Source organism: Bos indicus x Bos taurus, chromosome 8 (genome assembly GCF_003369695.1).
Source record: "Bos indicus x Bos taurus breed Angus x Brahman F1 hybrid chromosome 8, Bos_hybrid_MaternalHap_v2.0, whole genome shotgun sequence".
NCBI classification, from domain to species: Eukaryota; Metazoa; Chordata; class Mammalia; order Artiodactyla; family Bovidae; genus Bos; species Bos indicus x Bos taurus.
The window spans coordinates 43,971,307-43,989,086 of NC_040083.1; the positions used below are offsets into that span (position 1 = coordinate 43,971,307).

Sequence of the window (17,780 nt, forward strand, 5' to 3'; positions counted from 1 at the left end):
AGTTTCCTTAAACAGATGATAGAGATTTGGGGCTGAATTTATAGGTTCTAAATAGACATGTCCAGCTAGAACTTGATAAAGTTCTAAGAATTGAAAAGCTTAGTAATGACATGTTAAGAGATATGTCTGTCTATTTTACGACATTGGGACTGAAGAGTTAAAGGGAAGTATCAAGTATACGTACAGCTGATTCACTTTGCTATATAGCAAAAACTAATGCAACATTGTGAAGCACCTATACTCCAAGGAAAATTAATTTAAAAATTCAAATGTGAACTATCACAGTATCTTAATTATAGTCATAGATGCAAAGACTGACAGTGCAAGTCGTCCTGAGAACTTTAATTCCTGCTCTTGTGGTGGGTACACAAACTCTGATGAATGGTCTGCAGCTCACAAGTGTCCAACAAATAGGTCCATGTCTAATTATATTTTTTAAATTTATTCTTAATTGAAGGATAATTGTTTTACAATGTTGTGTTGGTTTCTGCCTTACGACATGAAGCGGCTATAGTATACACGTGTCCACTCCCTCTGGAACCTCCCTCCCACCCCACAACCCCAACCCTCTAGTTCATCACAGAGCACCAAGTTGAGCTCCCTGTATTACACAGCAACTTCCCACTAGCTCTCTACTGTACATATGGTAATGTATATGTTTCTGTGCTACTCTCTCTCAATTCCTGGGCTGTAAATGACATCCCGAATACCCGATAGCAACCAGAAGAATTTTTCTAAATAGCAATACAGTCATCTTCTTATTAAATCTGTGCCCAGTTTGGTGGAATACTCCCAAGTGTAAACTCACCACCACTCTAACTTTCAATTCCCCTTTGTGTTAAACAGTTTGGTGGGTGGAACTGCTGAGTTGTTTCAGAGGAGGTGCTGTTCTGATGCCCACACTGAGGTGAAGGCCCTCAGAGCAAGCTGGAACTTTCAGGGTGATCAGGACAGACACATCTGAAAGGTAAGGGGCCCCTTATTGGAAAACAGCCTCACTATAAAAACACTCTGCTTTTGGTGTGGATTCAAAACTTTGGTATACTTTTAAAAGGCTCTTCATTTGGAAAATTGTAAGCATATACAAAAGTAGAGAAAATACTGTAATGGATCATACGCAACCATCATCTAGCTTCAACAATTTTGACTTATGGGCAATTTGGTCTCATCCCTGGGTCAGGAAGGTTCTCCAGTGTTCTTGCCTGGAGAATCCCACGGACAGAGGAGCCTGGTGAGCTACTACAGTCCATGGGGTCTCAAAGAGTCGGACAGGACTGAAACAGCTTAACATAGCACACAGCATGTACTCTCACTTACTACTCCCCCACTCAGTGTTGGATAGCTCAGAACAAGGCCACAGAGATCATATAATTTCATCAGTGAGCACTTCAGTAGAGACCTCTAAAAGATAAGGACTTTTAAAAACATATACTATAATGCTACTATTAATTTTTAAAAATAATTTCCTATTTTAATGAAATATGTAGTCAGCTCCAAACTTCCCCAACTGTCTGTTTTTTTTATAGTTAGTTTCTTAATTCAGGTTCCAAACAAGGTCTATATGTTCATATGTTTCCCAAGTCTCCTCTAAACTATGTGAATTTCTTGCACTTTTACAGTTATCTGATATAAAAATGAATTGTCAATGAAGCAGAAGTCATGGACACCTCTTGTTTTCCTCTTCCTGGGAGAAAACAGAGAGATACTTACAGTGAGAAAGAGAGAGGATCACAAGAGAGAAAGGGATAATATGAGAGATGAGGTTCTTCTGTCAGCAGACCCAGTGGAACCTGAGGCCAACTCCACATCTCCCTGCTTGAGATTTCATTACAAGCCAATAAGTCTCCACTTTAAAAAAAAATTTAGTTGTTTTTAGTTGGGTTCTATCACTTGCAACCCAGAGGAGTCCTAGTGCAAACTCCCCTATGATCTGGAGAATAGCGCACCTCTCTTAGGGACCAGCATATGTCTTTTACAGAATCAGAGTGAATCAGGGAAAGAACTCGCCTCATAGAAGCTTGGTGGTTGAATTCTAGTTTTGCCTCCCCTGTATACTCAGTTGTAATTTGGATATAATAGTTCACCTCTCTTCTAATTTTCTTCACAAGGACATAAAGTAATAATAATATAAAATAATTTCATGAATGTGTTGTCCAAAAAAAAATCAGCATTTGTAGTCATTTCATAGTAGGTAAGAAAGTTATCCCTTTTTTCTACAGGACTTTCTTTGGAGAAAGTACAAGTTATAAGAGCAAATGTAATTTTTGTGTGTATAACTTCAGCACATTCAAGGGCCAGTATAGAAGCTGTCAAGTATTTTAGACTTTCCAATTTCCAAATATCCTATACACTAATCACAAAGAATCCTCTCGTTAGTAAAGCAAGCCGCATTAGGATGTCTGCTAGATCATAACTTTTAGTCTCAACTGAGTTTCTGCACCGTTTAGAGACCATAAAACACAATTCCTTCAAAATGGTCTATGATTCATCCTTGTAATCAAGCCTGGATATCCTCCGATTTAATCTAGTGAAAGAGATTTTAATGAGCTGATGTCTCACTGTAAGTCTCCTCCTCACCCCTTAACTGTTTCTTCTCTTCTGGTATCCATTCTGGGTCATTATTACCTATTGGCACCTCCATCAGGGAACTGGGAGGAAGAGGAATTTGAAGGTCGTATCAGTCAGATATAATATTTCTTGACAAATTTGGTAAAAAGTTCTAAATCTATAGGTGGAAACTGAGAGTTACAAGATGTGACTGTTTATGTCATCTTTGGATTTACATTAGGTATAGTCATATATAGATAAACAGTTAAACATAAAACTTGGAGTTAATGTGTTGTGATCCCCTTCTATAATTCAATCTGCCTGCTGAATCATGAACAAGTTATTTAACCTCTCTGATTCTTACTTTGCAATATGAAGGATGGGGATGATAACACTGTCCATATTATTCATATCTAATCTTCCTCATTCAGAAGAGGATTTGAGCCCTTCTGACAATGAAAAATGAGGATTTGAGGCCACTGCAAAAAAAATAAATAGATGATAAAACCAAGGTAGTTGGAAAATATGGATGAGAAAAAAATAAAGCTAAAGCAAACTCAGGACACTAGTAAGTAAGCCACCAGACTTGGTAGGGTGTGTGCTCAGTTGCTAAGTTGTATCTCACTCTTTGCGACCCCAAGGACTGTAGCCCACCAGGTTCCTCTGTCCATTGGATTCTCCAGGCAAGAATACTGGAGTGGATTGCCATGCCCTCCTCCAGGGGATCTTCCTGACTCACAGATCAAACCTGAGCCTCCTGAATTGCAGGTAGATTTTTACCACTGATCCACGAGGGTATGACTGATGAGTAATTTGCTCTGTTGTTACACAGGCTTGCCTTCCTGAAATACACAGCCCAGAAATCACACAATTAAGCATCCCGACATTGCTATACAATAATGACAAGCAATAGTATTTTCCTGGGAGGCTCTCTGTGTCTTCACTGAAATTCTCCAGTGTGGAGACAGTCATACCCACCTCATCCACTGATGGATAAAGGGCAAAGAGCTCGGCCTGCCGATTGGTCCTCCGGGCCTCCTCATTCTGCTTCTCGAAGTCCTCAGCGCTCACTTGTTGTACAAGGTTTTCCAGCCTCGGGTCAGGCTGCAGGCTGCGGAGGTCGAAGTCACAGGCAGTGTTGGGACCTTTCCCAGAGACATCACACAGCACGCTCAGGTGGCGGGGACCTGCCTGTAAGAAAAAGACATGGCTTCATGAGAGAGATCATGGGCTTCAAATGAGAACTAAAGGGTCTGGGATGTCTCAAGATGGCTCCAACGGGGGACTGCAGAATCAGGCCTCAAGGAGTCTCTGACAAGAATCACATCATAGCTTCCTGGACTGAATATCCTAAATTTAGATGTCTCTCTCCTGCCTGGAAGCAGGTGATTAACTCATCAGATGTAGATACACCCATTCTTGAGGAAAAGTTTGACAATAATTCTGTAGTGCTATTAGTTTGAGGGGGTGTTCTTTTCTGGAGATTGGGAGCCAAGCCTCCTATGAACCATACACATGTCTCGTGCTTAAGCAGAACAGAACTGGAATAAGGTGTTAAAAAAAGTGGGGGGGCGGGGAGAGACTGGACTGGGGAATAAAGAGACTTCATGCTAATCTCAACTCCAGAACTTGGCTTTCAAAACTGGAAAATAAGATGATCTGTGAGGAGCGTTCCAAATTAAACTTTATATAAACTCCAAAGCATGTTTCCAAAGACAGAAATGTGGGCATGGGAACACTTTCCTACAGGACTTTAGTAACAGTTACAGGAATAAGTACCAGAGGGGGAAAAAAAACACTTGCTATTTCAGCAGTATTCACTCAGCTGCAGCATGCTTGAAAAAAATTTCAGTCAAAAAGAGGATGCTTTATTCCATTAGAAATGTCTTGGAAATTGAGAACTGGATGCCTAACTCAAGACCTGGCAAAAAATATAAAACCAAAAGCAATAATATGTTGTAAGAACATAGATAGATCTATTACAAATATCTGTAAAATATACGGTAAAATGTTATTTTCAAAGTACTATTAAATGGACTGTGCAATAACTCTGTAAAACAGTTTTGGTCCTGCGCAGCAATGAAGACCTGGTACAGGAAAAAATAAACAAAAACAAAATTATTAAAATTTTTTGGTGATATCTGTCTACCTCATAAAAGTCCTACTCTCCTAGGTCATAAATTTTATGTAAACTGACTGTGTTAACAATCACATTCACACACAATATTAACCAATATTAATATTTAAGTTATTAAAAATTTTGTTCATCTTAGAATTTATAAGATTCTTGGGAAAATTAATTGGGTTACCCAAGACTCTTTAAAAGGATCAACATCTGTATCTGTCTCCAGAATTTATTTAAAGGCCACAACTGGACAAGTAAACAAAGGTGTGAGGACAAGAGTATCTCTGGAACAGAGAGTTTTATTTATTATTTTGTAGTAACAAAATAATAAAAACAACCTAAGCATTCCCCCAAAAAAGAAAGTTTTGAGATTAAGAGATTTTGGAACTTTCATACAATAGAATGTTATTCAGCCTTTAAACAAAAAGAAGAACATGCTGTCATTAGAAGAGAAAGATGATCATAGTATATTTCCTTGTTAATAAGAAAAAAGAAGTTAAATAACATTATATAATCAAATTTTTATGAAATATATTTGTACTATGGAGTCATATCATATATATATGTGTGTGTGTATATATATTATGTAAATTTGTAAATTTACATAAATTATGTAAATATATATAAATTATGTAAATTCAGGCATTTGACTTCACAATTCCACTTAAAAAGGCTCCTAAGAATGACTGAAAGGGGAAGATGCTGCCTGTCTGACCATCTCTCCATGACGAGTATTAGTTTAATACTTAAAAACACACACTTTTGTACAACCTGCCTCTGAAACCCAGCCAATGACTTGGTGTGCTGGAGGAGTGAGGAATGGGTGTGCTGCTCCTCACCTTTTGAAGCCACCCTTTATACTCTGCTCTGTGATGCTGGGTCTGCATTTAGCAAATCCTGTTTCTGCTTTGCTACTTCCCCCTTTAGGTTCTGCATGGCTGGGGGAGGGAGAAGGGACTGGCTGCTTCCTCTCTGCCTGCAGGTCTCATCTTGGTTGTGGCAGTTGCTTCTAGTTTTCTGTTTCTTCCAGCACTTCCAGAAAAACCCTCATCTTACCTTCCTTGGAGGTACCAGCATCAACTGGGCAATTCTTTCTCCCAGGAGGTCTGAGTCCAGACTCTCAGCCCTTGTGAGGTCTTTCCTCTGATGACACCACTGGCTAGGCTATGCCCCCTCCTCAGGTATTTGAGTGCCAGCTCTGAGGCCTCTCTTCTGAGCTTGCAGGTTCTGATAACTCCAAGCTCCTCCCACTAGACCCATGGTTCTCAAACACAGTCCTGGGACCAGCAGTATCAGCATTTCCTAGGGAATGCTCATGAGAAATGCAAATTCTCAAGTCCCCGCTCCAGCTGCGGTGAAACAGAAACCCTGGAGTGTGGCCGGCAATCTGTGTTCAAACAAGCCCTTCAGGGGGATTCCAATGACACTCAGGTTTGAGACCCACTGCCACAGACCCCAGCCCTAGAGAGGTGTGCTGTTTCTTGCAGTTACAATTTCTGTAAGACTTCAATTTTTCTTTTTGGTTCTCTCAGTCCTCAAAAATACGTTCGACTAATTTCCTATGTAAAATTTCTTCAGAGGAAATATCTAGTGTGGTTTCTGTCTGACTGAAACAAGGGAACAATTTAGTTGGTCATCTGCATGATGAAAGCAGAATTCAGTCAAAATTACCAATGAAAACCCCCTGAAATTTCCCATAGAGGATGGCATAAAGATATTCCACGTTTCAGTAAGCCCATCAGATTCAGCTCTAGAATTGATGCCTGATTTCGCTGCAGAGATAAGTAGTCAGCCTGGCTGTAGTTTGAAATAGGTATTATCTAAAACCTCTAGTCATATTCAGCATGGTGAGATGCTTGTGTTATGCGGGCACCTGAAAGCTGAAAACTGGTTTAGAAGTCCTGTGCAAACTTGGACACATTTCTTTCCTCTATGCTTTATTTTTTTTAACCTATAAAATGGACAGACTGGACCAGAGCACTGGCTTTTAAAATCTTTTGTAAATTGTGGTAAGTATACATGTAATATAAAAATTTCATCATTTTTTTAGTGTACAGCTCAGTAATGTTAAGTGCATTTATATTGTTGTGCAACCAGTGTCCAGAACTCTTCGTTTTGTAAAACAGAAACTCTATACCCATTAAATAAGAACTCCTTATTCCTACCTCTCCACAGCCTCTGGCAACTACCATTTTAACTTTATACATCTATGAATCTGATTAGTCCAGGTACCTCATATAAATGGAATCATACAGTATTGATTCTTTTGTAACTGGCTTATTTCACTCAGTGTAACGTCTTCAAAGTTCATCCATGTCACAGAATATGTGTCAGAACTTCCCCCCTTTTTAAGGCTGAATAACTACTCCACTGTGACTTCCCAAGTGCTGCTAGGGGTAAAGAACTCGCCTGCCAATGCAGGAGACCTAAGTAATGGGGGTTCAATCCCTGGATCAGGAAGATCTCCTGGAGGAGGGCATGGCACCCACTCCACTGTTCTTGCCTGGAAAATCCCATGGACAGAGGAGCCTGGTGGGCTACGGTCCATAGGGTCACAAAGCGTCGAACATGACTGAAGCCACTTAGCACACACACGCAGTGCTCCATTGTATGGATATGCCGCATTTAGTTGATCTCTTCATTTGTCCATGGACACTTGGTTGTTTCCACCTTTTGGCCACTGTGAATAATGCTGCTATGAAAACAGGTGTATAGAGTACTGACTTTTAAATTGTAACTACTTTGTAATGGTAATAATAATAATAACTGCATTCATTGGACACAAAGTGTGAGCTGGCACTGTCTTAAATGCTTCACACATATTAACTCATTTAATACTCAAACAACTTCACCAGTTGTGTACTTTTATCATCTTCGTTTTCCAGGGGAAGAAATTGAAGACCAGAGAGCTGAGTTATCCTGTCTGAGGTTAGAGTAGGTATGTGGTAGAATCACAGAGAGCCAGGCAGTCTGCCTCAGGGTGGAGCTTTCAATCACACTGCAGGCTGCCTGAGGCATGGGGGCACCCCTGAGTATCTGCCAGAATCATTACAGGGATGGGCCCAAATCCCCCCCTCAAGTTAGAGCCCCTCCACTTTTATCTACTTTTATTTGAACACCCATTTATATAGCTACAAACAAATGTGAAAAAAATATCACTGACTAAATGGTAGAGCTCCTTCTATTCTAATATTCTATGAGTCTAGCCTTTTTATTACTTTTTAAAAAAATCAACAGCATGCCATGGCAGAACAGTCCAGTAACCTGGCAACCGTGTTTGTTGATAGGAAATACCTGAGCGCTGGGTTCACTGCACTCCAAGGTTTCTGACTCAAACGTCTGTTTCTGAAGCGTCTTGTGAAAATCTTTTCGGGATCCAGTCTTTTTAAAGCTGCAAACCTCTGAGCTTCCTTGGTTCCTTTCATTGTTGTTATTAAATAAGAGACAGAAGGAGGGAGAGGGAGAGAGAGAGGCAAAATCATTAGTCTAAAAATAAAAGTAATGGCTTAAGTGCAGACCCATCATGCTTCTGAAAGATCTTGCAAAGAGAGGACCAATTGTAATTCTTCACATCTAATTGTGTACCAGGACTAACACAAGGCTCTGTTGTAAAGAGATACAAACTTGCCTCCTCACTGGCTCACTATTAAAGGCAGGAGTGGCCTGGGAAAATGCCACTTCAGAGGTGTGGTCATTTCAGCTGTGGGGCATTTGGCTCCAAGCTGAAGCTGAACTATGACCCCAGTGGAAGAGGCTGGAATAAATCTAGCAAAGTGCAGAAGCAGGGAATAAAGGTCATTTGAAGATAAAAATAGAGGAAAACATTTAATCTTCAAATCAATGTTCTTAGTAAAGAATAAAAAGGGCAGGACATGGTTAACAAAAATAGAATTAAATGATCTATGTACCGAAAATCTTTGCTACCATCCTCAATTGCTACTCCATGCATGTCATTAAAGTTGTTTTAATAAGTGTTGCTAATATTATATGATATAACATATATGGAATGTAAAATATAATACAAATCAATCTATATACAAAACAAAAACAGATTCACAGGCACAGAAAAACATAGTTACTAAAAAGGGGAAAGGGGGAAGGAATAAGTTAGGAGTATGGGGTTAACAAACTATTACATATAAAATAGATAAGCAACAAGGATTTACTGTATAGCACAGGAAATTGTACTTAATATTTTATAATCACCTATAATTAAAAATATTCTGAAACATACATATATAAATAGATATACATATATAACTGAATTATTTTGCTATACACTTGAAGCTAACACACTACTGTAAATCAACTACACTTCAATTTTTTAAAAAATGTGTTGCTATGGAAAGGGTTTAATGTAATGTCTAGCACTGTCATTGGAGTGTCAAGAAGTTAGACCATTACAAAAAGGGCAACAGATATAAGTTGTCAAATAATAACTATAGAAACCAACATGTGCATTCCCTATTTCTATGACTCAAAGCCTTCTTGGAAAACATGCTGCAAACTCAACCACACAAACGTGCACCCATCTTGTTTGATTTCCCACACTGTTAGAAAACCATTGAGGAAGCTGGTAAAGGGATGTAAAACGAGGTTAGGATTTATTACACAGATCAAACAGAAGACAGACAAAGCAGGAAATGTAAGAGAGCTACTAGCAATAATCCAAATACAGTTTATAACTCTCTGGGAGGGGTGAAATGTTGGGTTATGCACAGGGGCACAGAGCAAGTATTCAATACTAAGCGAAAGGAGTCAGGAAAAAAATAAAAAGATAACTGCGTGATTCCATTTACATGACATTCTGGAAGAGGAAAAGTTATAGAGACAGAAAAGAGATCAGTGGCTGCCAGAGTCTGGGGGTTAAGACAGTGACCGCAAGAGGCCTGGGGCAATTTAGGGGGGCGGGTACTGGTACTGTTCTGTGTCTTGATTGTAATAGTGGTTAACAACTGTATGCATCTGTCAAAACTCACAGAACTGTAATCTAAAAAGCATGAATTACAAGTACCTCAAAATCAATGGACAGAAATTTAGGATTATGCCTAACATTGATTAGGATACTATTTACACTTAATACTCATTAAACATAAGGTCTGATACTTTGCTATGGTTTATTATATTGCTTTACAGAATGATGGGTTTTGTTGAGCAGGAGTAAATGGATTCAAGTTCTGGCTCCACAGTTTACAAGCTCTATGACCTAGGCTAAATTACTCTATTTTTTTGTGTCTCAATTTTGTTATCAGAATAATAGGAATTAAACTAATACCTATTTCATCAGTTCTATTGCATGCAATAAATACATTCACATATGTAAAATAGAAAATTTCTTGGCTTATGGCAATAATTCAATAAATGTCTGCAACTACTTGATGTTTATTAAATGGTTAGAGAACATCATTCAATTGTCCCTGTCAACTGACAAAGAATCTAAACTAGACCAATAAGATATTATAAGCAAAGGGAAAAAAGGGTACAACTCGGTGTTGTTGAAGATTTCCTTTAATACAATGGTCCATGGTAAATTTTACAGGATAGGCACTACAATGCATATATTCATGGAATAAAGATAAGATTTGAAAAATCTTAAGAATTGTATTTTAGGGCTATTCTAGTTCCAATTCAACCAATCCAAAATATTCCTTTCATTCTGAGGACTTCAGAAAAAGCACTTATATCAGTATGTCAGAGGAATGAACCCCAAATTATCTCATGTTCTAAGGCATCACAGGGAAAAAAACGACTTTTCTCTGGAGGACCATACTTAATGAAGCCACTTAGTTTTCTATGGACATGCCTTTGTTATCCATAACCATATAGTCAAACACTGATTTAGTTGCTCTTTTATTCCTCAATTATCTCCTTGCTGATATTACATTTCTCTGTAATATCTAGGGGATAGTCTTTTATGTCTTTGCTATCTATGATAATGGCTTTGAATCCCACTTAGCGGGCAGGGGAGTGGAGTAATGGCCATTTGTGTTCCTTCCCACTCTCATAATGCTATAGGACATTTGCCACTCAGGTTCTATAATTGAGACTTTTAAATCAGACAAATAGTGTGTTCATGAAGGATAGGGGAAACTTCTAGATTTTTAATGTATTAGGGAAAGATGAAATTGCACAGAAGCACAAAATTCATGGTTTCCTTTTGAGAGAAATATATTTTCCTACTTGAAATGTTTGTCTGTGTTACTTAGACTGGAATTATGCCTTTGATAATTTCATTCTACCTTTATACTGTCTATAGCACAAAGTTTACTGTATCCACTCTAAAAATCATGCTTTTTCTCTTCATGACTTTTGAAAATGATCAATAAATCTAATGAATAGACAGTGCCATGGCTGCATGCTTATCTCATCTTATTCCTATATATTTTGATAATTTTGTATGGATTGCTGTTTACTGCCATCCTTTGGGTCACAGTAAATATTTTAATCATTATTTCCTCTGTAATTTTCTTTAATGAACTAAAGAGTGAATAACTTAAGAATGTGTTTGGTGTCTTGGTGGAGAGTGGAGCTCTCAAGTAATTAAACTTGTTTACATGCTATTTATTCTCGGTCTATTATCCATAGTGAAACATTTGATGAGTGTTATGAGCAGCATCATAAAAGCCCTTAGACTTTGTCTTTCATCCTGGGTGATTAAGGTAATTCTGAAGGAAGGTCATGCTCAAGGAGAGCTGGGATATCAAGGAATGGGGTATCATCTGTTTTATTACTCCATATTTTACTCCCAGTGAACTGGTAAACAATTATAATTCAAACACATCAGTGCATATAATTCAGTTACTCCCAAAACACCATAAAAATGTCTCCCTGATCAATAATTGCTTATTATGACATGCATTTCTTATGCTGGCTGTCAAGGTGCTTAGCTATTTGCTTTCTAAAAGTATGGAAAGCCATCCAGGCTCATCAGCCTCTACAGTTACAAACAGCAATCCAGCTGTGGAAATCACTGAGCCACTCTTGACCTGTTATGCGCAGATTCCCCATCCCCACAAATCCACTCCCATGAAAGCCCAATCCACAGGCCAGCCCTTGCACCCGCCTTCCCTGACCTGGCCAGAACTAAATGCTTCCTTCTGTGAATTTTCAAAGCATGTTGCTTGTACTTCTCGTACAAGCTTACATCATGCTCTATATTACAGTCTAATTACTTGTCTAAATTTTTACCTCCCCTGCTAAATATGTGCTCTTCCTCACTAGACTATAACTTCACCAAAGACATAGATTCCTTTGAGCTAGGATTCCTGGGTATTCCTCAGGAGGTATTTTCTAAACCTTTGTTGAATGGGAGAACAAATGAAACTCTAACAAGCAAATAGTCATATCATACTCCTCTCACACAAGGGTTTTCAAATCTCTCAGACTCACTGTCGTCTTTCTCTATAACAAATATTTAATAATGCCATCTTTATAACTCAACTTTTATTTTTATAAGTCAATAAAAATGTCCCAGCTGTTATTTATTGAGAAATAAAAGAAACATAATGCATAAAACAGCATGTGTGTAAATATGCAAATGCTTGGACATGAGTGCACCAGAGAATATAATGAAATAGCTGTTTGCACCTGTGGCAAGAATTGTTGTCAACAGAACACCTGCAAAACCAATACAGACATGCTGTACGGGTGACTCAAACGCCACCAAGCAGCATTGCTGGCAGTAATGTGATTTTCTAAAACGGGGGGAAACTCTTGTAGAGCTCTAACCAGCATGAAGCTTAATTTCTCCTATGTTTACATGAAAGCTGTTTCCTTGGAAAATTCAGTTCAAAAGTATTTGTAAGAAGGCATGCAGGCTCAGCTCAGATATTTACAGACTGGACTTCCACGGGCCTGAAAGTCCAGAAAGACATGTGATCGTTGTGTTGGATGCTGAATTTGGGACAATCCTTCACTGTGTGTGATGTCCAATGCACTTCAGGGTGTGAAACGCAATAGTCCACCCCAGTCATTGAGATGATAAAAAACAGAAACCTTAACTACCCTCATTGAGAGCCACTGCTACTAACACATCAGAAAACTGGAATTTCCAATTCCAATTTAAATCATAAGTTTTAGCAACACACCTGGGGAAGGAAATCCACAAAGACTTCCTGGAAGGGGTGAAATGGAACAAGTTTAACCAGGAAAACAGCTGCATGCAGGTGTTTGTTTAGGGGGAGAATTCTAGTAGTGGAATCCTAAAGTGAATGCGTTTCAGAGTTCTACTTTCAGTTTTGGTAAGAAAGTAAATGTCCCATATAGAAATAACATAGTTCAGCAGAAATAGGGATGTTCAGTTCAGTTCAGTTCAGTTGCTCAGTCGTGTCCGACTCTTCACAACCCCATGAATCGCAGCACGCCAGGCCTCCCTGTCCATCACCAACTCCCGGAGTTCACTCAGACTCACGTCCATCAAGTCAGTGATGCCATCCAGCCATCTCATCCTCTGTCATCCCCTTCTCCTCCCACCCCCAATCCCTCCCAGCATCAGAGTCTTTTCCAATGAGTCAACTCTTTGCATGAGGTGGCCAAAGTACTGGAGCTTCAGCTTAAGCATCATTCCCTCCAAAGAAATCCAGGGCTAATCTCCTTCAGAATGGACTGGCTGGATCTCCTTGCAGTCCAAGGGACTCTCAAGAGTCTTCTCCAACACCAAGTTCAAAAGCATCAGTTCTTCGGCACTCAGCCTTCTTCACAGTCCAACTCTCACATCCATACATGACCACAGGAAAAACCATAGCCTTGACTAGACGAACCTTTGTTGGCAAAGTAATGTCTCTGCTTTTGAATATGCTATCTAGGTTGGTCATAACTTTCCTTCCAAGGAGTAAGTGTCTTTTAATTTTATGGCTGCAGTCACCATCTGCAGTGATTTTGGAGCCCAGAAAAATAAAGTCTGACACTGTTTCCCCATCTATTTCCCATGAAGTCATGGGACCAGATGCCGTGATCTTCATTTTCTGAATGTTGAGCTTTAAGCCAACTTTTCACTCTACACTTTCACTTTCATCAAGAGGCTTTTTGGTTCCTCTTCACTTTCTGCCATAAGGGTGGTGTCATCTGCATATCTGAGGTTATTGATATTTCTCCCAACAATCTTGATTCCAGCTTGTGTTTCTTCCAGTCCAGCATTTCTCATGATGTACTCTGCATAGAAGTTAAATAAGCAGGGTGACAATATACATCCTTGACGTACTCCTTTTCCTATTTGGAACCAGTCTGTTGTTCCATGTCCAGTTCTAACTGTTGCTTTCTGACCTGCATACAGATTTCTCAATAGACAGGTCAGGTGGTCTGGTATTCCCATCTCTTGAAGAATTTTCCAGTTTATTGTGATTCACACATCAAAAGCTTTGGCGTAGTCAATAAAGCAGAAATAGATGTTTTTCTGGAACTCTCTTGCTTTTTCCATGATCCAGCACATGTTGGCAATTTGATCTTTGGTTCCTCTGCCTTTTCTAAAAGCAACTTGAACATCAGGAAGTTCACGGTTCATGTATTGCTGAAGCCTGGCTTGGAGAATTTTGAGCATTACTTTACTAGCATGTGAGATGAGTGCAATTGTGCGGTAGTTTGAGCATTCTTTGGCATTGCCTTTCTTTGGGATTGGAATGAAAATGGACCTTTTCCAGTCCTGTGGCCACTGCTGAGTGTTACAAATTTGCTGGCATATTGAGTGCAGCACTTTCACAGCATCATCTTTCAGGATTTGAAATAGCTCAACTGCAATTCCATCACCTCCACTAGCTTTAGGAGATTTTAAATTCAACATATCCACAAATTAAGGGTATTTAGAACTATAGTATGTGCACTGGTATTGCATCTAATGGTATTATCATTGATGCTAATACAGCTATCATTTCTTGGACTAGTGATTGTCTTAGAGATTGTCTTAGACTAGTGATTGTCTGTTGAGATCCCTTAGAAACTGATCCTGAGACAAGGACTCAAGTGCACGTGATTTTTGAGAGTGTGCACTTTTGGAAAAGAAAAGCCTATAAGGGAGATGGGGAACTCTTACAGGAGTCAACTAAGGAAGCAGGCTCAGATAAATTCTTGGCATTATACACAGGGTACTCTGGAATGTTCACATTGCAAAGTTGTCCTACTATCCCACTTTGAGGCAAGAAATGGGACTATGATACCCCTTGTACCAGTGCTGTTGTGCCAGTCGGGCACTGCTTATTACCAACCAACCCAAAGTGGGAGGTTAGGGGCTGAGAGGCAGAGTGAATTGCTCAAATGTCTTTGGGCACAACAGCTCCTATATACTCAAAGCAGCTGTGAAATAAATGCACAAGATGGCAAAGGGGACATACTAACGATCTTTATTACAATGCCAGGCACCTAACATATATTAATTTCCTTTAGTTTTGAAACAATTTCGAATTTATAGAAAAATTGAAAATATACTAGAAAAGCCTTTTCCCTCTCCCAATCCATTTGAGAGTAAGTAGTTGACCTAATTCTCCATTACCCCTGAATACTTTAGTGTGTCATTCCTACAAACAGGGGCTTCCCAGGTGGCACTGATGATAGAGTCCGCTGACCAATACAGGAGATGCAGGAGACTCAAGAGACTCAGGTTCCATCCCTGGATTGGGAAGATTCCCCTAGAGGATCCAGTATCCAACCTGCTCCAGTATTCTTCCTACCTTGCCATGAATAGGTATTCTTGCCACCTTGCCATGGCAAGAAGAGGTATTCTTGCATGGAAAATTCCATGGACAGAGGAGCCTGGTAGACTACAGTCCAGAAACTGAGCATATATAAACAAGGGCATTATCCATCATAATTAGTATGCAACCACCACATTCAGGAAATTAACATTGACACATTCAGTTCAGTTCAGTTCACTTCAGTCGCTCAGTTGTGTCCAACTCTTTGTGACCCCATGAATCACAGCACGCCACTACCTAATCTTCAGACCTCATTCAGCTTTCACCGAATGTGAAATACCTTTTAGAGCAAAAGGATCTTATCCAAAGTCATGCACATCATATGCCTTTAGTCTTATTTACTGTGGAACAGTTCCTCAGTGTTTCCTTGACTTTCATGACCTTGAAATTTTAGGCCTGTTATATTTTAGAAACTCCCTCCACTTGGGTTTGATTATTGTAAATGCCTCATGCCTCATCAAGCTTTCAGCTTATTTATTTGTATCATTACAGATTCATAGTTTCCTATTTTATTCAACATATCCTACTCCATTTCTATTATTACTTATTTTGGTGCTCTAATCATCCTTAATTTGACCAGGGTGAATCCCTTCAGCTGCTCTTACGTCTTCTCCACATGCCCCCAGCAGGCACTGATCACATCCTACTTTCCACCTCAAGACATTCCAAGGTGATCTTACTTCTTTTTCCCCCTCAAATCTGGTATCAGTCATTTCTCCAAGAAACTGTGCTTCTTTTTAGTGGAAAATGATTCTTAGGAGCCAAGATGTTGGTGTTGGGTGTGCTTATTGCTATGGAAGTATTGATCCTCCTATGTCTTTTCAGTGAACAGAGTTAAGTAGGGAGGGTATGTGTGTGTGATTACGCATGTGTGGGCTGAAAGCCAGGAATTCATGTTGATCCTTGCAATCTCAATCTGACATCACAGTATCCATTCTAGTTTTCTTCCTTCCCATATTTTTAACTCACTTCTCAGGCAGTGAAAAATCTGCCACCTACTGTCCCTAATACGTATCACTCCCCTTATATGTAACCATTGCCAACATCAGCCCCTCCCCCATCCAGCTGCCTCCCTAAAATTCTGACTCTGCCACCCTGCACCAGGGTTGTCCCTGTGATGTGACGTCCTCTCCAGTCTATGCTGACGCTTAGTGCCAGGCGACACTCCCGCCCCACGAGGACATCCTTGACCGGACTCTGACCCCTCAAGCTGGGCTTCTCCTCCACGTGTGTGCTCCCCTCATTCCACTCAGAACGTCTGCTCTGCTACCACATGCCAGGCTGCCCCAGGCTCACACACCCTCCTCACACTACGTAGGTTCTGGTTCTCTGTGCCCGACAGGCCTCCTAAATGTGTGCCCTCCTCACCCTGTCTGGCCTTCAGCTCATTATTCTGGCCCTCCTCAGCTCATCTTTATCCTGAGGCAGGGATGGCTAACTTGTTCTTGTGGTTTTCACACCAAATTGTACAACAAAGAGAGGAAAGAAAGAGAAAAGGGTATAGGAAGGGAAAGAGGAAAAAGAAGAAAAGGAACACGCATTGTTTTCCGATCCTTACTCAGGCTTTCAAAGTGAGCAACATTTCCTCCAGCATTTCACACTTGAGGAAACTGTGGTTCAGAGAGACTAGCTCACTTGCCCAGGGTCTCATAGCCATTACATAAGGAGCCAGCATCTGGACCCAAGTCCCAGACTCTATGGTCCAGATTCTGTGTACTCCACCACACTATCCCTAAAGAGAACACTCTCAAAATATGTTTAGTCTTTGGATTGTCCCCATATGTGTTAACAGTAGTATTTGAAAAAGGAGAAGGCAATGGTACCCCACTCCAGTACTCTTGCCTGGAAAATCCCATGGATGGAGGAGCCTGATGGGCTGCAATCCATGGGGTCGCTAAGAGTCGGACACGACTGAGCGATTTCACTTTCACGCGTTGGAGAAGGAAATGGCAACCCACTCCAGTGTTCTTGCCTGGAGAATCCCAGGGACAGGGGAGCCTGGTGGGCTGCCGTCTAGGGGGTCGCACAGAGTCGGACACAACTGAAGTGACCTAGCAGCAGCGGCAGCAGTATTTGAAAAAAAGGAACACAGTTCTCTGGAGAAGGAATAGACTGTGTTCCTTTCATGAGAATGAGTCTTTCTACCACTTGGCTACTTCTCCGTCTCTTCTTGTCTGCAAATAGGTTCAACAGGAACATGGCTTTCTTTGGCTCAGATGCCCGGGTTGGGTAATGAGGCTGGCACTCTGGTAGCTGGTGGCACTCAGCCATCAGTCTCACTACCTACTTCATGGTGGTTTCTGCCTTCTGTGGCTGGCACTTCTGAAATGAGTCATCTTTACATGCTTACCAACCCTTGGCCTCTCCTCTCCAGCCAGCTTTACCCGTGCTGCCACCCGGCAGCTCTGCAACCTTCTGAGACGTTA

General features: G+C 40.3%; 1 protein-coding gene across 4 annotated transcripts in view; it reads right to left on the reverse strand.

Moving 5' to 3' along the window:
- Positions 1 to 17,780, reverse strand: part of DOCK8 (dedicator of cytokinesis 8) — a 266,249-nt gene that overhangs the window by 144,113 nt on the left and 104,356 nt on the right. For all 4 annotated transcript variants that reach the window (XM_027549402.1, XM_027549403.1, XM_027549404.1 and 1 more), the window contains 2 exons: positions 7,967 to 8,090; positions 3,526 to 3,738 (listed from right to left, as the gene is read on the reverse strand). In XM_027549402.1, coding sequence (XP_027405203.1) covers positions 3,526 to 3,738; positions 7,967 to 8,090 — 337 coding nt within the window. The remainder of the gene's footprint in view (positions 1 to 3,525; positions 3,739 to 7,966; positions 8,091 to 17,780) is intronic.